This window comes from Penicillium psychrosexuale (genome assembly GCF_028828465.1).
Source record: "Penicillium psychrosexuale strain IBT 29551 chromosome Unknown utg000002l, whole genome shotgun sequence".
Classification (NCBI taxonomy): domain Eukaryota; kingdom Fungi; phylum Ascomycota; class Eurotiomycetes; order Eurotiales; family Aspergillaceae; genus Penicillium; species Penicillium psychrosexuale.
The window spans coordinates 4776933-4799354 of record NW_026643187.1 but is presented as its reverse complement, the minus strand read 5'-3'; the positions used below and the strand labels follow the sequence as shown (position 1 = coordinate 4799354).

The 22422-nt window shown below is 50.5% G+C and overlaps 12 protein-coding genes across 12 annotated transcripts; 5 read left to right on the top strand and 7 right to left on the bottom strand.

Moving 5' to 3' along the window:
* Positions 1–71: 71 nt before the first annotated feature.
* N7518_002948 (polysaccharide deacetylase family protein) lies at positions 72–1655 on the top strand (the record flags this gene model as incomplete). Its single annotated transcript, XM_057183875.1, has 3 exons — positions 72–1138; positions 1195–1280; positions 1336–1655. The coding sequence occupies 3 exons, from the start codon at positions 72–74 to the stop codon at positions 1653–1655; spliced, it is 1473 nt and encodes a 490-aa protein (XP_057045325.1).
* Positions 1656–2270: 615 nt separating this feature from the next.
* On the bottom strand, positions 2271–3680 carry N7518_002947 (glycosyltransferase family 31 protein; the record flags this gene model as incomplete). The annotated part of the gene is made up of 2 exons (XM_057183874.1): positions 2271–2600; positions 2673–3680. 2 exons carry the CDS (start codon positions 3678–3680, stop codon positions 2271–2273), a joined length of 1338 nt encoding a protein of 445 aa, XP_057045324.1.
* A 732-nt stretch (positions 3681–4412) lies between these two features.
* N7518_002946 (phosphopantothenate--cysteine ligase CAB2) lies at positions 4413–5612 on the bottom strand (the record flags this gene model as incomplete). Its single annotated transcript, XM_057183873.1, has 1 exon — positions 4413–5612. One exon carries the CDS (start codon positions 5610–5612, stop codon positions 4413–4415), a length of 1200 nt encoding a protein of 399 aa, XP_057045323.1.
* Positions 5613–6186: 574 nt separating this feature from the next.
* On the bottom strand, positions 6187–7745 carry N7518_002945 (uncharacterized protein; the record flags this gene model as incomplete). The annotated part of the gene is made up of 6 exons (XM_057183872.1): positions 6187–6305; positions 6356–7171; positions 7232–7428; positions 7485–7494; positions 7550–7622; positions 7671–7745. 6 exons carry the CDS (start codon positions 7743–7745, stop codon positions 6187–6189), a joined length of 1290 nt encoding a protein of 429 aa, XP_057045322.1.
* Positions 7746–8656: 911 nt separating this feature from the next.
* On the top strand, positions 8657–9319 carry N7518_002944 (putative esterase/lipase; the record flags this gene model as incomplete). The annotated part of the gene is made up of 1 exon (XM_057183871.1): positions 8657–9319. One exon carries the CDS (start codon positions 8657–8659, stop codon positions 9317–9319), a length of 663 nt encoding a protein of 220 aa, XP_057045321.1.
* A 665-nt stretch (positions 9320–9984) lies between these two features.
* Positions 9985–11675, top strand: N7518_002943 (uncharacterized protein; the record flags this gene model as incomplete). Its single annotated transcript, XM_057183870.1, has 2 exons — positions 9985–10920; positions 10977–11675. The coding sequence occupies 2 exons, from the start codon at positions 9985–9987 to the stop codon at positions 11673–11675; spliced, it is 1635 nt and encodes a 544-aa protein (XP_057045320.1).
* A 303-nt stretch (positions 11676–11978) lies between these two features.
* Positions 11979–13038, bottom strand: N7518_002942 (uncharacterized protein; the record flags this gene model as incomplete). The annotated part of the gene is made up of 2 exons (XM_057183869.1): positions 11979–12907; positions 12960–13038. 2 exons carry the CDS (start codon positions 13036–13038, stop codon positions 11979–11981), a joined length of 1008 nt encoding a protein of 335 aa, XP_057045319.1.
* Positions 13039–13760: 722 nt separating this feature from the next.
* Positions 13761–15548, top strand: N7518_002941 (SD08430p; the record flags this gene model as incomplete). The annotated part of the gene is made up of 2 exons (XM_057183868.1): positions 13761–15148; positions 15203–15548. The coding sequence occupies 2 exons, from the start codon at positions 13761–13763 to the stop codon at positions 15546–15548; spliced, it is 1734 nt and encodes a 577-aa protein (XP_057045318.1).
* A 1311-nt stretch (positions 15549–16859) lies between these two features.
* Positions 16860–17583, bottom strand: N7518_002940 (ankyrin repeat domain-containing protein; the record flags this gene model as incomplete). The annotated part of the gene is made up of 2 exons (XM_057183867.1): positions 16860–17343; positions 17396–17583. 2 exons carry the CDS (start codon positions 17581–17583, stop codon positions 16860–16862), a joined length of 672 nt encoding a protein of 223 aa, XP_057045317.1.
* Positions 17584–18080: 497 nt separating this feature from the next.
* On the top strand, positions 18081–18570 carry N7518_002939 (uncharacterized protein; the record flags this gene model as incomplete). Its single annotated transcript, XM_057183866.1, has 2 exons — positions 18081–18179; positions 18241–18570. The coding sequence occupies 2 exons, from the start codon at positions 18081–18083 to the stop codon at positions 18568–18570; spliced, it is 429 nt and encodes a 142-aa protein (XP_057045316.1).
* A 339-nt stretch (positions 18571–18909) lies between these two features.
* N7518_002938 (uncharacterized protein) lies at positions 18910–19701 on the bottom strand (the record flags this gene model as incomplete). Its single annotated transcript, XM_057183865.1, has 1 exon — positions 18910–19701. One exon carries the CDS (start codon positions 19699–19701, stop codon positions 18910–18912), a length of 792 nt encoding a protein of 263 aa, XP_057045315.1.
* Positions 19702–20011: 310 nt separating this feature from the next.
* Positions 20012–20809, bottom strand: N7518_002937 (uncharacterized protein; the record flags this gene model as incomplete). Its single annotated transcript, XM_057183864.1, has 1 exon — positions 20012–20809. One exon carries the CDS (start codon positions 20807–20809, stop codon positions 20012–20014), a length of 798 nt encoding a protein of 265 aa, XP_057045314.1.
* Between the last annotated feature and the right edge of the window lie 1613 nt (positions 20810–22422).

Genomic DNA, 22422 nt, shown 5'->3' with positions numbered 1-22422 from the left:
GATGCCTTTTACAACTTCCACCTTGACCTCTTCAAAGCACATTCAATCTTTTTTCAAGGCAGCTTTTCATCATGAATTGGTTATTTATAGGTTGTGCCGCTCTTTCGCTATCCCTCCCAACCTCAGCTGTATTTCACGGAAATGTTGACCATGGGCACTGGAATGAACTCCGAGGGCTCACCCACAGAGATTCGTCCAATGCCTCGCAGATAAAGAAGTCAAGCGCTCCTTTTGTCATCGACACTTTCAAAAACCCAACCCGCAACGACCTGGGATTCTGGCACGGTTCCGGCGAGAACTTACCCGTGGAACATGGACCGGGCTTCATTCGTCTGTTCCCAACAGACCCGGACGAGAACTTCCATACCCAGTTCGATTCCAATGCCTGCTACAGCCTGATTCCCTGGCACAACGAGTACTTGCATGTCATATTCGAAGGCACGGATAAGTACAGCATCTCTTTTAACCAACATAACGACGAATGCAGTTCCCAACGCAGTCCCTTCCCCGGCATTGCAGACTCCGTCCAGGCAGAGCGGTACGTGGTTCACCCTGCCTCTGAAGCCTACGACGAGGATGATGATTGGGACGAAGATGGTGACGATGACTCGGATGACGACGATGATGTGCAGGCCGATGCTGGAAGGAACAAGCACAAGCATAGAAAACACAAGGGCGGTCGACGCAAGCGCCCCCATGGCAATGCCCACATTCCAGCAGGTCGTCGTGAGCTCTACATACCTCTGTCTCATTTCAATATCGATTTCAATCGCGTGGTGTCGATTTCGTTCCATGGCTTCTATACTAAGGAACCTCTCACTCTGCATCATGTGGAGATCTTGCCTAATGTTCCAACGCCATCGCAGGAGAATAGTCATTATCGTGTTCCTAGGAAGCTGCCTAGTGGGAGGTTGGTTCTCCGTTGTTCGCGTCCGAATTCATTTGCGTTTGGTATTGATGATGGACAGCCGCAGTACTCTCAGCAGGTCATGCGTATCCTTGACGACGAGGATGTGCGGGTCACTTTCTTCGTTGTTGGGGCTGGGCTTAGGGATCGGACGACCAATTTCACGGAGTTTTATAGGGAAATGTTGAGGAAGGGTCACCAAGTGGCGCTCCATTCGAACACTCACCCAAAGTAAGTCTATTCCAAATATTCGATTTCATGTGAAGAGGCTGACATGGTGATTCAAGGATGGAAGCATTGCCAACCCTCAGCCAGATTGATGACGAGATTATCCAGTCCATGCAAATCTTTAGGGACCGGCTAGACATCAAGTGTATGCTTGCCCCTGATGTATCCCTGAAAATCATTCTGACAGTGAATATTTGCAGCTTCGTATTTCCGCCCGCCATTCGGTACAGTAGCTGCCCGGATGCGCCAGGAGCTAGCCCGACACATATCAAACCCGTACATTGTGAACTGGAGTGTGGACGTCGAAGACTGGCTATGGGCAAACACAACTACCCCAGAGAAGCAGCTTGAAGCCTTCGTCCGCAGTATTGGCAAGGGCGGGAATCTTGCCGTCATGCATTACCTGAATCCGACTACCATTGGGTATCTACCGGAGTTCATTCGGCATGTCAAAAGAGCCGGATACCACATCATGCGAATTGATCAGTGTATGGAGGATGCGTCCGCTCCACCATTGTGAATGGGGAACGCCGTGAAATCTGTACAGACGCACAGCGGGACTTTTCCTGTATGTATTCTTAGTGTATACTCTCTCCTAATTGGTGGTTGACATCGCCCGAGCAATGTTATTCTTATTCGTTTCTTGCTCTTTTTCGGTTACCTTGTCGAACAGTAGATCAACCACGAAGCAAATAGCACTTACGATTCCACAAGAGTTGTGATTCCACAAGAGTTGTGATTCCACAGGAACAAAATGGGTCTCTGTAATTTGATCAAGATGTGTATTGAGCGATCAAGTATATAAAAAGGGTTCAACCAAGCACCAACGCCACTAACACAGCTTGTCTATTCAAGCTCATCATCAGCCACAGAACCCAGAAGATGGTAGTACATGCACAGAGGAGAAAAAAATGCAGGTTCCAACCGAGCCAAATCACCCCGTATGCCAAATATCAGACCGGGCTCCAAGCCCAAGCAATCGCCAAATCGTGCCCATTTCTCGCTCTCGATGCAAAGCAATATAAACCCAAATCAGAAAACCAGATACATGGCAAAAAACCAACATATAATAACACGCACCCCCGGAAACCAAAAAAACCCCAAAAATATCTAAGCACGGTACGGTCAAATCAGCTCAATCCCCGAAATCAGGCTTCCGACAAACTCCCTTCTTCGCCGTCATGTCGCGAATCCGACTAGTATTCCAGCCGGACGTCGCATCGCCGCCCGGAACGGCATGTCCGAGACGCGGGTTGAGACTCGTGAAGCATTTCTCTTCGCGGAAGGCAAATTGCACGCAAGTGGTCTGCGTCTCGCAGATCAAGCGGCAGTCGTCGGGTGTGTGTGCGAAAGGCTGTTCTTCGTCTGCCATGTTGTTCCAGTTCGTACGTGCGGGTTGTGCTTCTATTTGCGGGGCTATGTATTCGCGGAAGAGGTCGCTGTGCAGGAGGATGCGTTTATTTTTCTATAATCGGTTATTGGTTAGGGTTTTTTTTTTCAATGTTATGGAATGGTAGAATGGATTGGGTTCACTCACATCACGCCAGCGCTTTTGTTCGAATTTCCAGACGCTCTCGATCTCGGTTGGTGAGAGGTGGTGCAGGGTTGCAGCGATGAAACACCATGGTCTCCGGTAGAAGTCCGTAGTGAACTCGTCCAGCTCGCCGAGGTTGGAGTTTTGAAGGATCGGCCATGTGAAATGGAGGTTGACGCCTGCGTCGCTGAGGACCTTACCCAGCACGCAGTCGCCGGCCCAGTGCTGGTCTGTATATTCGTTCAGCTCGACCTCGCGGGCGGTGTACTCGTCGGAGGCGCGCTGTAGGGCGGGATTGGAGAGCATGAAGCCCGAGCCACCGTGGGCGAAGATGACGTCCGCGATCTGAGTTTCCGTGCCGAGATAGTGTGGCTTGGTGTGGTCGAACCGGGCCAGCCAGGTTAGGACCGTTGGCCATGACATGTACGTGTCCGCTTCGACGAAGATGAACCACTTCGCGTCTGGCTTGTAGCGGAGCGCTTCCTGGGCCATCGGGAGGAACTTCCATTTGTCAAGCTTCCAGCCTGGGTTGTTGGGTTTTCCGATGGCGGAGTTGGCTTCGTCGGAGAAATCGTGTTGCTCCAGACCCTTGCGGCCGTATTTCACGATGCGGTGGTAGAAGTCGAAGTCCGGGTTCTTCTTTGCGGCGCTGTCCATGTTGCCGAGGACATCGTGGATCTGGACGCCCTCGATTTCTTCGGCAAAGTCGGAGTAGATTACGAAGTGGGGGATGCATCGGAGGGTTGTTCGGAAGTGGATGGGGACTTTCTCGCGCGATTCGGTCACTCCGGTCTTCATTACCACGAGCACATCTTCGACGCCGGGTAGGGGTGGGCAGAATGTGGTTGGTTCACCGTTCTCGTCGAGGGCCGGGGTGATTTCCGGCGTAGGTGTGAAGTGAGGGCGCCATTGGCGATTGTGACTGGAGAGGAAACCGATGTTGTAGAGGAAGAAGAGCGCAATGACGGTTGCAACTGCAATCAGGCGACGGCTGAACCGGCGGGACACCATCCTGAGAAAATTGAGTACACCAAACAGAGAATAGATCAATTGATCATTTTTTCTCCAGAACAGTGCTTGAAAATAGATCTTTTCCCCCCTCTCCTGTTAACCAAAAGAGCAAAGAACTGGGGAAAGGTCGGAGCTAAGGAAGATCGCCGCCGAAGTTTGCCGCTGACACATCGGGACGCGTAGCCCAGATGGAATTTGGAGGTTTTAAATAGCTGCCCCTTGAATCCAATATATGGTGTTTGAGATATGGTGATCCCTTGCTATAAATGAGAGATATTCCAAGGCTTCACTTCAGGGGTGAAGAGCTCCGGGGTCCCGCACGATGTCAGGGTCCACCAGGATCAGCACGGAGATATCATGACGTGTTGAGGAGTCGAATCTGAAGCATTCAAGAGTTGAGGGTAGTCACATATACATATACAGAAAGTACCGAAGTGTACACGATTTAGTCGTGTACAGTCTTTCAATGATGGTGATAAAATCCTTCAAAAGCAGCATAGAAGACATCAAAAAAAGACACATAGTTAGTTAGTTCATAGTGTGTGAGTAACACTGATAGCGGGTTGAATATCTAAAAAATGAGTGCATGCAAGGATCTAGTTGTAAGAATGATATATAAAGTCATAGAGATACATAGTACTACATCGAACCCATGTCAGTATTAATTAATTCAACTACAAGACCCGAGAAGACTCATTATTTATTCACATTGAATTGTACATCCAAGAAATATCACTGCGCAGGTTGCTTGTTCTTCTCAATCATTTTAGTATGCAGCTTCACCAACTCCGGGATAATAAGACTCTCAATCTCAATCCCATCCCGACTGTTCTCATCAATCTGTTTAGCCTCCGTCTGCTCCACCGTCGACGAATCCGCCTTATTAGCCTCCGCCAACCCAACCTGATCCTCAACACCAGAGATACTCTTGCTGCGTTTGGACTTCGGAACCCGAAGCCAGCGCTCATACGGCTCATCGGGGGTAATGAAAACCACCTCCCACTTGCGCGTGGAAAGCAAATTGCCAATCACCAAGTGGTGGGAGTAGCGCTGCAGCGCAGCGCGCGCCTTGTACACAAGCAGCGACGGATCCGTCTCCAACTTAAACGAAACAACCATACTCCCCTCGGGAGCCCAGCCATCTACCAACTGGTGCAGGAACTTGGGCACGGGGTCGAGGTTGACGACGAGCTTCCGGCTATGCGAAGGATTTTCTTCATTCTCGCCCGTATAGATTTCATCCGATGAGATTGCACTGCCCTGCATGTGCGGAGGCAACTCCCCAGACTGGATCTTGTGCTCTGCCATGCGACTGCGCGGAATGAAGAAATCGCTGACAGCAGCCGCGAGGTAGAAGAGCGCATTCGAGCCAAGCGGCCGCATCAGCTTCGCAATTGCCCGCAGCTCGAACATGTATTCCGAGACCGTCGTGAACGGCAGCAGCAGGAGGAGGTTGTTCTGCTTCGCGTACCGATATTTCCGCAGCACGCTGCGCATCTCGTCTTGGTACTCGTCGCGCACCATGATGGGTCCATGGCCAGGGTTGGAGGAGTCCGCCGACGCCGGCTTCTCATCCATGAAGTCCAGGAAGCAATTGGTCGAGTGGCTGTAGTGCCGCGAGTACGGTAGCAGACTGTATTGTCGGTGTAGGAAGATCACTGCGTACCCCTGCTCGAGGAAGTACTCGGCCGATGTGGCGCCACGAGTGCCGGCGGAGAAGTTGTCGATGAATCGTACGGTTTGCGCTTCAAGTGGTACCGTTGTTCCTCCGGATGTGACGAGCACTACACGCCGGTGTGCCTCCACGTGCAGGTCAATGAATGCGCGCGCGAGCGCTTCATGGCGCGGCAGTGCCTTTGGTGGGGGGTATTCATTGAAATAGACCGACTCTGCCTCCGCTGGGGGCATGTCGCCCACTAATGGGGGTACCATTGTTTTGAATGATGGTATAGACGCTTTGCAACGGAGAAAAGGGGTTGGACAATTGTGAATCGAAGATCTGCCGGTGAGTGTAGTCGACAAGATGCCGAGGATGCCGCTCGGCGTCCTAACCTTGGTGGGGTTGTAGTCGGTGTTCTTTGATGCCGGTCAGCTTTTCAGGATCGGCCAAGAGTCTCGTTATTCACAATATCCAACAGTTCTTTATGTTGAACATTCAACGTTTTAAAGGTAACTAGGTAGCCAGGTTGAGCTACCCCTCCATCATATGTCTCCTCTGGGCGTTGAGACTGAACGACCTGATCCGGCACTAGCGCTCCCGTCTGACCGATGCGTGACAGTGAATACCTGGAATATCTGAGTATAGGGAACTCCGGACAAAGTGAAGATATCCATAATGCCACTATGTCACTGGAGCGTACCACCGAGATGCCGAGGCGCCACTCGGTCACGTGGAGGCCATATGCGGAACACAGCTAGGCACCCCACATAAGCTACATCATATGTTGTACACATACTACGTCGTAGTGCAACCTGTCAAAATAGATATTCCTATGTAAGATGCATTTCACTGCAGATACCGGCTGCGCAAGGCTTGACTGATAGTGCTCATCCGACTCGCCATTCCACCATGCTGCATGTTGCTTAGAAGGGCCTCCTCTAGGGCTGACTGGGTAACGCTTGCATCTTGCGAGTCGATCAGTTGGAATCCAGAATCCTGGGGTTGGGACACATACCGTCGAGGTCACTGAAGCTGCTTCCCATGCTGGGAGTACCATCGCTAGCTTCGCGACCGGAGGCGGTGGACTTGCGCGAATTCTGGCGTTCGGCAGGGCTCAGCGTCGATCCCCCCTGGCTGGTCCGCCTGGGTCCACCGGGTAGGCTGCTACGTCCACCGGAGCTGATTGAGCTTGTAGATGAGTCCGTTGGTGCCGGTACCCTAGGGTTAGGCCGCTGCTCGGGGTGTCGCCGTAGCGCCGCTGCTCGCTCGGCATCTAAACGGAGTGTGGCGCTGAGTTCCTGGCCTGACCGGTCCCGATGGATACGCTCATGTTCTCGGGATAGGGGCAGGAAGGCTGGAGTATCTTCTTCGTCGTCCTCATCATCCCGTAGACGATGAGTAGAAAATTTGCCAAACCGTTTGAACAGGGGTGCACGTCTGTTTGTGTTATCGTCGTCGGATGCTGATTCTTCCGATGAGCTCGAGGACAGAGACTCTTCCTCGAGTGGCGGAGATCTGGGCAAAGACGCGACCGGTGGTTGTTCTCGTCTCACAGCCGAAGGCCGGTGAGCCAAAGAATCCCAGCGTGATTCTTTGTCGTCGATTGTCGGCGTGGCGGTGCGTGTAGGGTCCCGAGGTCCGCGAGTGAGGTTAGTAGGCGTCGTTGATGTAAAGCTCGTACGTCGGTTCTCAGGGGCTGCAGTCAATGTTAAACGCGATCGATCCATCGGCGGTACCAAATGGCCTGTGCGAAGACAGGTAGGGTTTCGGTCCATACCTCGTAGAGGGATATCTTTCGGGTGAGATACTTGCCAGGATGGCGCCCGAGAACCTGCTGGTCATCAGTCTCAGACCATAGAGAAGAAAGAATATAAAGCAAGTTAGGATATACCTGGTGCTGGTGTTTCTCTCTGTGACTGTCCACCCAAGGCCGTACTACCAGATACAGATCCTGGAGCTGGGGAAGGGGAGTTTGACTGTGTAGTGCCGACCTTGCGCATTTGAGCCCGAACCTGCGACAGCTGGCGATCATAGAGCCATGCTGCCTGCTGAAGGAGGAACTGCAAGGTGACATCGAAGTTCTCTGCCCTAAACAAGCGTGTTAGCAGCTCCAAGCTAAAGTGTCAGGGGCAGAGTGCAGTTACAGAGCTTTCCCTGTGATGATGTCAGCGATATCAAAGCAAGGTCTCAAAGCAACAACAATACATACAGTCTATGTCACCTTTAGATGGCCGAGAAAGGATATCCCATAGTGCTTGGTCTTTGGATGCATTCCATTCCACCTATTTATGTCAGTGGATGCTCCAGGGGTCTCTGTGGGGGAGACTTGCAGGCGGCGGATCGACAAAGTCGCCTCTTGGAAATGGTAAGCGTATGAAGACTGTGAAATTAGTGTTGACGGGCATCCTATAAATCGCGTGTAGATGATATGATGTTGAAAGCGAGGTCTCTCAGGACTCCTGTCCAAGCTCAATAAGTAGTCTTTGTTTGGTTAATGAAACTCAAAAGTCGTGGGCTTGGAAACTAGGATGGTTGTTTCCCAGACAACTTGGGACTCTAAAAGGGGAACAATAGATGCGATGGCGATGGGTGTTGGAGATGAGCGTGACGACAGAAGGCGGTCATTCTGATTGGTAGACGGGTGCGTGGAAGGCAATGAGGCTCTGCGTGGAATTTTCCTAATGCGGGGAATTGAGAGCTCATTGATAAGGGGGCCACGAGCGGTGAGATAATACCAACGCACTAGAACAGCTATGGTTCACATCACGGAGATTATACAAGTAGATTATTTGCAAACAATGGGATGAAGGTATCAGATTATCCGGGAAAAGTTACACTGTGTAATGCAGGGGTGCCTTGAGATTCTAGCATGAATATGCCTTATAATTGGGTAGGATATATTAGGTAGAAATAAGAAAAAGTACATGTGAATCATTTCTAATTGAATATCTACGGGCTGCAAGATGTCACAAATTAGAATAGACTAGAAGAAGGTGGAGATTAGCAGTGGCCTTTCAAATCCCGGCCTCCGGTGAGACTCAGCTTCAACATACTACATCGTCTCACGCCAATGCCATACATCATCTCACGCCAACCATGGATATTCTCATGTATTACTATAACAAATGCTTTACATTTCTCCTTCGCACAATAGTGCGCCTTACCGTGAAGGTATCGGCCGGTCCAGATGAAGTCCGCCATATAAAATCCCGGGATGCTGGCCGAACCATCAAGATTCATCTGTATCAGTCCTCTGACTCGGGCCCGTCACCCGTTCTCCTCAACTTCCACGAGGGTGGCTTCTTGGTACCGCTCCATGGCGGCGACGATGAATTTTGTCGACGAGTCAGCAGGAAACCAAGTGCACACTGTCTTAGACGTCTCCTATCGTCTGGCACCCGAACACCCGTTCCCCGCCGCACTGAACGACGTGGAAGACGCTGTCAAATATGTGCTCATGCGTCCGGATGAATTCGACCTCACCCGAGTATCCATATCTGGATTTAGTGCTGGGGCCAACCTTGCGCTGGCGACTGCGTCAAGCCTCTTCCCTCCCGAGACCTTCCGCTCCCTGCTAGCAATCTATCCTGTGACCGACATAGTCCCTGATCCTGGAGCAAAGATCGCCCCGGCCCGTGCAGATTTCGTAATTCCTCTTGCTCTCATGCGCCTCTTCGACCGCTGCTACGTACCCTCATCCTTCGACAAGCGGGACCCACGCATTTCACCGACTTATGCTCCGGCGGATCGATTCCCACGACGTGTTCTTATGATCACCGCTGATGGCGATACTCTCGCACCCGAGGGCGAGGAATTGGCTGAGAGGATCAAGACGTTGCCAGGCCGGCATGTGGTCAGTGAGCGCATGCGGGGTTGTAGTCATGGATGGGATAAAGATAAAAAGACGAGGGCGGGGACTCCGCAATACCAAGCTAAAGAGCGGGCCTATCAACTGGCATGCGACATGTTGAACGAGTAGGGTTATTCTTTGACTACATATGTTGTACATATTGAACTACCTAGATAGGAGGTCTCTAGATGGCCTGATCTATGGGCTGATCCGTCCTTTCCATGGGACCGAGGTAATTTAAGTAGCCCTAAGCCCTACCTTCTTCATATGGCCTAGATCGAGGGGCGTTATCTAGGGATGACCGGGATCCAGCGTATAGAAGCGTATACCTTGGGAATGCAGGTGCAGGGATGTGTAAATAAAGCATAAAGCCGATATAACCGTTAAGAGCTAGATCGATCTCTCATGCAATTGCCCGTTTCACTGTGATCCCCGGCGTAGAACCATGGATGGCGTCAGGACCACCCGTGGGTCGGAGGTGATTATTTTCTTTTTTTTCCCAAATTGCCTAAAACGACCAAACATGAGGAAACAAGGAAACGGCCATAACCGTCGTCTGCGCTTTGTTTTCCCCTTTCTACCCTTTTCGGCCCCTAGCCTTTTAGCTTGGACCTCTGACCTCCACCCTTCAACTCTTAATACTGTCCTTACAACCCCTCATCCTTAGATTCCCTGGATGCCGTCATAGAACGCATCCATGTGGAACCGGTATTATTCTTAGCCCTCTCCCGGACCTGGAATTTCATGTGCGCCCGCTGGTTAGGCGCCACATACCTCCTATAATTGTACATACAATGGAGTCACACACCGGGCCCATCTTCGATGAGGCCCAATATCGCACCGATGTCCTCCACCACCCCTCCCCGGAATCCGAGGCAGCGCAGGCGCAGCACCTAGCCGAGGAGGCTCAACAACTGGGTCTGAAAGTGCCAGAGATCGCAGCTTCCGCGCCACTGGCCGCCTCGATCACCTCAGGAATGGTCGATCTCTCCTCGCCAGTCCTGTCTTCTGGATCGTCGACCGATCGGAATTCTGTGTGCGGCTCCGTCACTCCGTCCCACGAGCCGTCCTCCCCCGTCCCATCCGTGCTCGATGATATTGTCTCGTCGCTGTCGGATGTCGCGCTTTCCTCGGATCGCATCAAGACTGGCAGTACGCGATCGCTCGCTTCGCTGTCTACGCGCCCGACTTCGTTTTGCTCTAGTGAGGGGAGAACAGGCCTTTTAGCGCCGGGGTATAATGATCCGTTTGCCAACTTGCATCGGCATTCAATTCTCAGCGTCGCGTCGGACGACAAGAAGGGGAGGCGACGGAGCAGCTTCAAGTCTGCTATCGGGAGGATTAATTTCCGCAAGAAACGCACGTCCTCGGCCATTTTCTTGCCTTCGGAAGGTCGCATAACTGTATCCACGAGCGACAAAAACCTTGAACATGTTTTCTTCGAACCCAAGCCGGAACCTGTCATTGCTGCCCATGAAAATGTTATACCCCACGCGAGCAATGAGGTAACACTTCCCCGGTTGGAAATACCTCGGTTCAGCAAAGAAGAACTACAAAGAAGTCTGGAGGATCCGGACTTAAGCGAGATGCATGAGCGGCATCAGATGGAAAGGAACCGACATCTCGCTTTCCAACACGCCGCTCTCAGTACCCTCCGGCGTCGGCACCAGACCGCTGTCTCGGAGCAACAGTCTGACAATCAGCGCCAGGAGGATGAGAAACGCGAAAAGGTTCGCTTTACGAAATTGGGATCTTAATTTATTTTTACTAACAAGCGCTTGTGCAGAATATCCAAGCTATAGCCCAAATCGAAGAGCGACAGCTGGCGGTAGAAATCGAACAGCAACGCGAGTTCGATCGCGCCAAAATGAACTCGCGCACCCGCATCAAGCATATGGAAGGATATCTCCGCAATGCCAGCCCGCCGTCATCTCCCGCCGGAACACTGATCAGAGCCGGACGATCCGAACGATCCGAACGGTCATCGGAATCTTTCTCAGAATCCGACTCTACCGCGCCAGCTCGTGTGCTCACGCGCCGACACATGGAGCAGCTAGAACAACAATACCACTCCCACAAGACCATGGACCAGCTCCATCACGCCCGCATCAAAGTCCTCCGTGACCGCCAAGAGCTCAAGCTCCAGGAAGCCACCGCGCGTATGGAAAAAGAACTGGATGATATGTGTAAACGACACATCAAAGGTGCTGCGGCCTTGCAACTTGAGCACCAACGAGAAGTAACCTCTCTCATGCAAGCCCTGGAAACGAAGAAGACGACTTTACGGCATCGCTGGTATTTGGAAGAGGCTGTCCTACGTCGGCATCTCGAGGTGCGACATGGCCAGTCATATGCTCCTTTGCCGCTTGTCGCTTTCACAGCCCCCAATACCCCCATTTCTGTTAAGGAACGCTCACCACTAGAAACTTCAACCCCCGATTCAACCCCCGATACAATCCATCCCAAGGATTGTGTGCCTCTCTAATTGGAGACGACGACACGACATCTACTCTATATACCCTTATAATACCCCATTCTTCTGTCCATGTTGCCCCTTGCCCTTGTAATAATCTTTCTGCTTTGGATTGACAGTCACGTACGGAGTACACATTCACGCATCACGACGGCTTCTGGGTCTCATGATTGCGTAGCATTTGGTGGAGACCATTGAATAGATATACCAACCTGTTTATAATTTAGCTGCTCTGAAATTCAAGTTAATTCGCTTCGAACATTCAAAGTTGACATTGGGGTATCTCTTGCTGAAAAAACAAAGTAAAACAACATCTCATAGCGCCGGTGCTCCAGACAACACATCAACCCGTAACCTATCCAAAACCGTCTCAACCCTCCCACCACCACCAGTCATCGCATCCTCAACCTTCTTATCCCGACCCTCATCACCAATAACAACCGCCCGCTCCACAACCCCAGCATTAGACAACTTGAACCGCCCAACCCGCCCATCAGCCCACTCAACGCGCACATACCGCGCCTCAACCGCAACAGCAGCCAAAGACACAATGCCCGTATCGCGATCCGGCGAAACATCAAACGGCAAGGACCCGCCGTCTTCACCAACAAGCCCCAATTTCTCGCGCAGGAACTCAACGGCATCAACACGCATATGCCACGCAACAAGCTCCCTCCGAAGCTCGCGCACAAACCCGCGAAGATCCTGCTTCCGACCGCTCTTCTTCCACGGCTTCGCGGGCTCAGCGTCCTCATCCTCGTCCTCACCAGATGAACCTCCATCCGCATCTCCATTGTCGCGCGTCACACCAGGCCGCGGTAGATACACACCCTCCAGCTTCGCCATCGATATAAACCCCGGCACGGTATGCCGATGCACCTTCAACATCTTGGAACCCGACTCGGGCCCTGCGCGACCCCGTTCCTGTTTGAGGAGGATGTAGTATGGTTTCGCGAAGCGGCCATTGCGCGTGCATACGTCGATGCGCACGCCGAGGAGGGGTTTTGCGCTGGCTGTCGGGGATGGGTCTTTGAATGGGAAGGCGGTTGCGCCGAAGGCGATGCGGTGGTGGTTTGAGGAGGTGTGGGCGCCGGCGGCGTGGACGAGCGGGGAGATTGTTGTGAGGGGGTCGGTTGGGGTTGTTTTTGTAGTTGGAGGTTGAGGTTTCTTGAGGAGGTTTTGGATTGCGTCGGTTGTTATTAGGCTGGATGTGAGGATGCGTTTGCGTTTTTGGAGAGTTTGGACTTGGTTGGGTTAGCTTGGATTGGGATTGGGATTGGGATACGGGATGCTTACTTTCTGCGCGGATTGAGGCAATTTCTGTGTCTAGTTCCACTTCTTCTGGCTCTGGTGATGTGGGAACGCGAGATGTCATTTTGGATGTTGGTTGGGGAGCTGGTGAGGTGCGCGCGGTGATCCTGATCCTACGATGTTGTCATAGTTTATTTTGGCACGTGATCTCATCAACATCTGACGCGATTCTGCAGAAGCTTGGGCTTACGGAGTGGGCGGAGTGGGCTGAGATCATCAGTTTGTTCTTTTCTTATGCAAGATCTGAAGAAATCCTGAAACTAAGCCTCAAAGGTGTTTAATTGGAGTTTGGGTTTATAGATCTGACCCCTGCAGTCCTACCGTGTTGATGTGGTGACCTCATAGTGTGAACGTGCTATATGTGTTACAAGAGAGAATATACATATCAAAGATCAATATCAGATTCAGATTCAGATTGTGTCCATTCCCATCGACCATTTTCCATCCAGGCAGATTAAAATAGAACCCCTCGGGTCCCCGGATCTGCAGCCAGCCAAGAGGCCAGCTTGCCTCATGTTTTTTGTCATCCTACGGTTCAACGATCCCCCACTAAAGATTCGCTGAAGTTTCTTTCTTTTATATTCCTCATTCACTCCTTCATTCTCAGTGGAATTAAACATACAGCACACCCTGGGCATCTAAACCCGCAGCCTCTTCGAAGCCGAACCCTCGATCCATCCCTTTCACCATTCAATACATAATATCCAACTTCAGTCCTCGATCCAATCAGGACGAAGTTGCCGAAGCTGACAAAGGCGATCGCTCCCTACCATAACACAGCATTCAATGACACGCAAGCACGCGACCCTCTCGAAGCGGCGTTCCAAAGCGAACCTGACAGTCTCTACCGGGTCAAACGGACGTGCGAATGGCAAGATGAATAACAATATCGAAATGCGCAGGAGGGATACGCCCTCCGCAGAGACCTCAGCCGATAGAACAGCCCAACTCATGTCGCGACCGAGCTTCTCCCTCGACAACGACCAGGTGCCGCAAACCCCAATCCAGACAAATACAACGTTCCACAATCTACCACGCAGTGATCGCCGCAATTTTCTGCTGCTGGTCTTGCTATACTTCCTCCAAGGAATCCCCATGGGCCTGGCCACCGGTTCCGTGCCCTTTCTGCTCAAGCCGTATCTCTCATACGGCCAGATCGGAATCTTCTCGCTCGCCTCATACCCATACTCGCTCAAGTTATTATGGAGTCCTATTGTGGATGCCGTGTGGAGTACGCGCTTTGGTCGGCGCAAGAGCTGGATCACCCCCGTGCAGGTGATTGCCGGACTAGCTATGATCTATATGGGTAGCCATATCGAGAATATGATGATCGAGGCCGGCGCGGATAATGGCGCGGGCGTCTGGAAATTCACATACTGGTGGTTTATGCTAGTGCTTTTCTGTGCCACCCAGGATATCGCTGTAGATGGATGGGCGATCACGTTGATGTCCCCACCGAACATCTCCTACGCCTCGACCGCCCAAACGGTCGGGTTGACAGCGGGCCATTTCCTGTCCTACACTGTCTTCTTGGCATTCAACTCCAAGGACTTTGCGAATCGATGGTTCCGCACTATCCCAGGCGAGGAAGGTCTGCTATCTCTCGGCACTTATCTCAACTTCTGGGGCTGGGCTTATCTGATCGTGACGTGTGGTCTGGCCTTCCTCAAGAAGGAAGAACGCAGCAAGGAACGCGACAGCATTATGGATGTGTATAAAAGCATGTGGAGCGTTCTGAAGTTGAAGAACATCCAGACCATTATCCTGATTCACCTCATTGCCAAGATCGGCTTCCAGGCCAATGACGGAGTCACTAGTCTCAAGCTCCTCGACAAGGGCTTTGGCCAAGACAACATGGCCCTAGTCGTGTTGATCGACTTCCCTTTTGAGATCATGCTGGGCTACTATGCCGGCCAGTGGTCAACCAACTACGGAGCAATGCGCCTCTGGGGCTGGGCCTTTATCGGACGACTAGCAGCCGCCGTGCTCGCTCAATTCACGGTCATGATCTATCCCACATCCTCGGAGATGCCAATGTGGTACATGCTCACGGTAATTGGCGAGCATGTTCTCTCAACCTTTATGAACACGGTCATGTTCGTGGCCATCTCGGCCTTCCACGCCCGAATCGCCGACCCAGCCATTGGCGGGACGTACATGACCCTCCTTGCAACGTAAGTCCTACTTCCCCCCCAACCAACATGCACATTACTAACCCCTCACCTCAGCGTCTGCAACCTGGGTGGAACATTCCCCCGCATCTTCGTCCTCAAACTCGTCGACATGTTCACCCAAGCAACATGTCTTCCCCCAACCATCGCTCCACCCGCCGATTCTCTCAAAGACACTCTTATCACGACGGCATTCTCCTGCGCGCTCGAGCCAGAGAAGAACCGCTGCGTGAACGGCGGCGGTACCTGCCACATCGACCGTGACGGGTACTATATGACCAACATACTCTGTGTGCTCATTGGCACGCTCACGTTCATTATGTTTATCAAGCCGGCTGCGCAGAAGCTACAGGACTTGCCTCTCCGGGCTTGGCGGTTGACGTCTAATCCCCAGCGCGGGTGAGACAGTTCTCCGTGGTTTTGGTGTGTCGTGACGGCCTATAATGTCTTTGTATACCATCTGTCTGGGATATTCTATAGATTGAATAGATAAATAATTTAGACGAGGCGTCTTTCTCGCCAGCTTGGGTTTTATTACAGTGTCCTGAAGGACCAACGTATGGTTTTTGTTACGAAGCACAATGCATGAGGCATTATTGTATGCTCCGTAGGTTACTCCGGAAAGATAGTACATTTCAAAAACAAAGCTTCTTTTGTCCAATTTGAAGGTTTTCGCAGTTTCTGTACTTTTTCCTCGCGGTTCCTCAGCTCGGTGTCTCGATAATCGTCTGGCCACACGGTCATTAACTACATAACCAGATGTAAGCGAACTCATCTCCCGAGGTCCCCGAGGTTAACACTGTAGGCTGCACGTAAGACAAAATCCCGTCCAGTCGTCCCTGAGCCAAGCAAGCCCTCATCCACCTCCTGAATCGGCGAGACAAGCACCAATATGTACTGAGTATCCAACAACACCAATATACCTCACCCTATTCCCCCGAGATCAGGTGAGCCGCACCGCAGAATATCGATCGGACCCTCAAGATTCAGGAACACAGGAACCAGGGTCTCGCCAATATCGCGCCCAATGAGAGCCCAACAACATCGTGCTTCTCCCCCGCCAAGAGAAAACTCACCCGAGACCCCTCTGTGGAGTACCCCGTAGTTACTCCGTCCTGGCTTCTCCTTGGCCATGTTCTTTCAGCTGCTCTCTGGCTGCAGCTGAAAGGAGTGGCCATCGAGCCGATCGAGTCTCGCCTGGCCGTCGATGGCTGTGATTGGAGGCGCAGGCTCCGCTTCTGTAGGTGCAGACTAGTTTGGGATTAAAATAGTCTGACTGGGATGGCGAGTGGTGGTACTCCGTACTCTGCGGTGCGTGGCAATGTTTGTCTGCCTGAAGCATCCAGCAACGCCGACTGTGTACTTACAAAGCCTTCCATGAGTACCATTGCCGACTCTGTTACATATCGAACAAGGGCCGAGGATTGTTTTTCCAATGGCCAGATCTCGCCGCGTGGACCCCGTGTTGCAGGGATGAAACGGAAATGAAGATATCACTACGTTGAGACGATCGAAGCGACTGTCAAAAAGACGCAGACTTTTGATGGCGATCTCCTTCCTTTGTGTATTCACACTTTTACAATCATTTGATAGCAAATTCAATTTCGAAATTAGTTCTTCAGAACAAGCAAATTTTACTCAGAACCCAGATCAGCTCTAAACCATCCCCAAGCTCGCTTCCATTCATTTTTTCCAAAAACACCATCCTCCAAGATTAATGATCGGTTGAGCCCTCGAGCAATGGTACAACTTCAATTTTGCCTCGTTCCCTGGCACAATCCAAAGCGGTGTTACCATTTGCATCTTTAATGCTCAAGTCTACCCCTTCACAAACCAGGAATCGTACAACGTCGACCTTTCCAAGCTTTGCCGCCTTGTGTAAAATAGTACCAAGTCCCATAAAAGCGTAAAGAGACCGGGAGAGGGGATGATTCTGATATAATGTCCCATTCAATGGAGCACCTTCCTTAAGAAGAAGTGTTAAGACTTCAATCACTTCAGCTTCCCTATTCAGCGCGTGGAATAGAAGCTGGCCTTGTTGGGTGTCGCCTCCATTGTCAAGAAAGAGTTTAATATTTGAGATAGGTGCGTAGTGAACAGCATAAGAAAGTGGTGTCAAGTCAATCAGACATGTTTGATTCAGATCAGCCCCATGCCTGAGTAGCCATAACACCATGTCTTGGTCCTGGGCTATGTGACTAAAAATGACTCAGTTACGCGGTTCGGCTTTTGGAGGAAAGAGATTCTTACCCAAGTACCGGGAGCTGTCCGTCACTTATTGGCTTGTTGATATCGAAGCCGTTCTTAAGAAGCACTTCAAGGACATTCGTTGCCTTCCACTTCGCTGCTTCCAAGGCGTAATCCGGGTGCAAGGGTAGTCCATGGGAAAGAAGCGCCTCGGCGAATTTGGTATCATCATGTCTAATCGCATCTATCATGATTGGATCCAAATCAAATATGCAGAATTTGTCGTCTAAGACAAGCAAGTAAGTCCAACATATTCTGAAAGGTTTCAACCTGTTTCTGATCATATAGCAAGCGTAAATTCTCGACCATCTCAATGGGCGACCGTATTGGAACGCTTGGTAACTGTGAGAGGAGAGTAGACGAGTTTCCTGACAGAATATGGAGTTCCATGACCGTTGAATATTTATAATGGGTCAAACGGGATTGACGCAGCTAACTGATGATGGATGTGAAGAGTGTCGAGGACGATGTGTGATGAATACTCCTGTAATGCGCTAAACCTAACTTGGGCTAGTTGCGCTAGGTGGAAAGACCACCCTCAAAAGACCACGCACCTTGGCTTACTCCGTATAATAAGAAGCAATTATGCCCTGAATATTTCAAATAAACATTTCCCTCCAGCTTATACTTATATCTGCATTTTGCATAATTTCAAGTCCTGCTTTTTAGTCTTGTTTCTGCCAAAATAATGAAATTCCTTCCATGCTTGACGCTCATTGGCGTCGCTCCTTGGACCGTCAACGCACTGCCCAACCCGGAAGATCTCACAGTCCTTGCCTACAGAGCCGTACGTCAAACGCGCCGGATTCCGACACGTATGCTAAATTAAACCTGCTAATGTTTCACAGTGGGATTTCCGTTTCCTCGGCGTAGCACCCCCGGCCTGCAACAGCTCCGTGAACAATATCCAATACTCTATTCTTCACTACTCCGGCGCCAGGGCACTCGACTGTCAGGGGTTAGATACTACCTACTACAATTCAACGAATGTCAAGAGTCTCTCGTGGAAGAGCCCCTCTGACGTGAACCGGTATGATCTTTGCATGTTCAGCTCGTCTGACTGCTCCGGTGGGGCGGATGGTCTGCTAGGGAGCATCACCAGTGGCTGGGATGTGTGTTATTTGTACAATGGGTTCGAGTCGTGGACTGTTGTTCCAAATGGGAGTGCTTGTGTTTAGGATGCGGGTGACGATGGAAGCGAGGAATAGGGTAGAATCTGATCATTGGAGATATGTTGATACCGCGTGGTAAATAGGGTGTATCAGATAAATGTGTATAAGTTTGGATATAGTGCTTGTTGAAGAGCTAAGTACGTGATGAATGTCATCGCAAGTCCAAGGTGTGGCTGTCGCATTGCTCCCTGGGAGTGTACAATAGATCTTCTGATGACCAAATTACGGCTTAAACCAAAGTGTCCGACGTTAGCAGGCCTGGGGTATACCCGCAGCTGACCCAGCTCTCCGAGGTGTAAGGTGAAGGGTATGAAAAGAGAGCCCAATAGCTCGAAAGCAACAGGATTATTTCTCAACATCCCGTTGCAGCTCTCGAACCGCAGAATCAAGAACTAACCTAGCATACCCACGATGCAGCCTCAGAGTCCAATCCGGAATAATCTTCTGTTTCCCAAGCTCACCCTCTGCATCCACAATCTCATAATCATGCGCACTTGCAAACCGCACCTCAACAAACATCCCCTGACTATTCCTCCAGAACGGTTCAGAAACACTCATCTCATGTTTCATACACGACATCAAGCGCCAAGGATACCCCCACCGCGCAATCATCTCAAAGAACACGCGGGGCTTGTCGGGCAATTCCGATGAGACCAGCAGTCCATTGCTATCCGCCTCAGTAGCGGGAAGGCGCCGTACTTGAAATAAACCATTCAGCAGAACGCGCGGCGCACCGGTGGTTTTATCCGGCGAGAACCCGTCTGTTGAGCTGCCTGTATCGCACGGTGTGAAGCGGAAGCTCGTGAGTAGTCCGAGGATAGACCCCTCGGCTCGTAGGAGCTTGCTCCCGAGCAATGATCGAGCCCAGGCATATTCGAGCTCTGTTTTTGTTGGTGTCTTGGCGCTTGGGATGCGTGCTTCGAGGGCTTGTAGGGGTATTTGGGCTGCGTAGATGTCGGTATACGCGCAGCGCTGGGTATTTGGGTGTTCTGGTGTGCGGAGAGCTCTGCTGCCGGCTGCGGGGGGAAGTTCTGGGTATTTTTCTTCCAGCTGGCTCAGTCCTCGGTGGATGCTGTAGCCGGTTATGCCAGTGACGGCGGTGGTGTAGCCTAGGAGGCGGAGGGTGCGTCTGGGCATGGCTATTAATTTGTAGGTCACTTAAAAGACTTCATGTACATTTGAGATGGAAACATGAGGCTTGTGGTTGCTAACTTCTTTGGACACATCATCTGATGCGATTGGGGGCCAAAGTTTAAAGAAGATGGCCCGACATAACATTGGTCTGGCATCTCAATGTCAAATACTATAGTCTATAATTGAACTAGACAACATATTGAGTATGCAATGATGCAAATTGTAGAGATATAAACACACCATCGTTATACATCGTTGACTTTTTCTGTCGATCGCCCCGACCCGCTTAGACGAACTCACAACAGCCAACATCTTACAGGCTTTCCTCCGAATAATTCTCACATTGACAAGCGATATCTCGATACACTTCCTCCATTGAATTGTATTTGCCATTCCAGCAACAAGAAATGACTGACCCGAAGGCCAAAGTCTCCACAGATGGAAACTGCCGCTGTGCGAACAAGTTCTCAACAACTGTAATTAGGCTCCCCATCTCCATAGTCCCTTCCAGCTCGCTATAAGGGACACGCCCGGTTTCAAGTTCGAACAGCATTGACCCGAAAGCAAATATATCCGTGCATACACTGATTTCATTACCAGGTTGGAAGCTACACCACTCGTAGCAGACTAGAGGGGCTTCACTGTCGATGCCGGAACCAGCGAAGTCAATGAACTTGACGTGGTTGGAGTTGTTCACAATCATATTGTGACAACCAACATCTGCATGGATAATACCCTTGCTATGAATATATGCAAGACCATCCGCGGCTTCCTGCGCCCACCGAAGCTTCATAGATAAAGAGATCGGAGACTCCCTGGCTTTTGACGGTCCATCAGAAGTGCTTCCAGCACTCTGAAGTATGGTCCGAAGACAAATCCCGCGTTCCAGTAGGAGACCTTCCTCGGTTACTTCGCAAGATGCAATGTGTTCATGGTGCCCAGGTCGCTTGTAAGAGCGAACTTCAATGTCGTAAGCTTGGCGCTCGAAACCCCCTGATGAGGGATGGAGTTTGATGACAAAGTTTTCGTCAACGGCATATATTGCTGAGACTGTACCGGCTGCAATGAAGGAATCGCCGCGGTTTGAAGAAGAAAAGATAGCAATCCCCATTTTCAGAATACCTGGTTGGGTTCGAGAAGGGATGTCAAGAGGAGAAAGGGGGAGTTGCTGAAATGAAAGGGATACATGTGATCACGTGCAGGGAGATATCATGAACGGTCACAATATAATAACTAGAGAGCACCCATCTACCTAGTTAGGTATGTAATAATCAATCAATATTCTTGCCATAAGTAACTCCATCTACATGAACGTTCTTAGCTGGTATTTGGCCCCTATCCACATTTGCTTTAATCGCACTTTATTCCTCTTTACCAGCGCTCCTAAACCAACCTAAAGCTTGGGGATTATGATAGCTTCAAATAAATGAAACAAACAAGCCAAATTGTTCCTAGACTCTACATTTATCAGGCGGAATAACCACTCTCCAGTTAATAGTTTAAATGCCAAGTTCATTTTCCAATATCCATACCCTCCCATAGAGCTCATTCCCGAACCTGCATAACCCGGTGTGCTAGGCTGTCTTATTCAGAGATCGCTGTTTCCGTCAATAATATTCCTTAATGGTATCTCGAAGTAGTATTTACAGATTCGTAAACCACGGTGCCAATGGACACGCCCGAATCACGACAGTACGGGCAAGGGCCAGCACGACTACTACTTCCCAAGATCCCAAGACTTGGCTCATAGGTTGCATCCTCGCAGTAGATTCCTGATATCTTTGCTGTATCGCATTTTTTATAATAGCGTATGCCGGTCGTGTGTTTTGTTTGCACGGATACATAGACGAAAGATTATTATCGCTGTTGTATAGTGACACATCTTGGAGCGACTTGATGCACGGAGGGATTGGATGAGAAAGATGAGAGGGGAAAAACGTCAAAATTTATAGAGCGATCACTGGAATGATCTAAAGTGTTGTTCTTGTGGATTTTCAACTCGTCGACACGCTTGCTTTATGTACTTTCTTGCTTGCACGGCCCTCTTGTTCTATGCCCCCGGCCCTGTAGTATCTTAAGCCAAGCAGCCGCAGATAACTGGTCAGAGGTAAAGGAAGTTATAAAGCGGATGAAGCGCTTGCCTTGAAATTCGTTATATAATAGGCTCAATAATCGTACTAGGTCTAGTGAGGGGGAGGTAGACATCCTTGCAATTTTGCGCAAGCTCGAATATAACTCAGGAATAGTTTTATGCCGGATCTTTGCAGCTGCCGTTGACGAATGAAAGGAGCATATTTACTCGATCACTTATCGACCCCTGTTAGCTTCTCTTGATTCTTCTCCATCCCCGCCATTTCCCTCCATTTCCCTCCATTCCCTCCATTCCCTCCATTCCCTCCATTCCCTCCATCTTACTCCATTCCCTATCTTACTCCATACCTTCCATTTCGCTCTATCACATCTTTTCTATTTCGTATTCAGTTTATACTATTGCTTATTGTTCTAGTTAATTACTTTCTCCTCTTTCAAACATGAGTTCGCCCTCGCCTTCCGGACAAGACCTTATCGAGAAAATAAACACTAAAATCACACAATTGCGAACGGAAGGCCTGACTCTCGATGACCGAGAGATTCTCGGTCATCGGTTCAACTTCCTCTGGGTAGAACCTATTGGCGGTCCTGGTGTATCTTCGACAAAATCACGACAATCTCGTGCTCGACGTA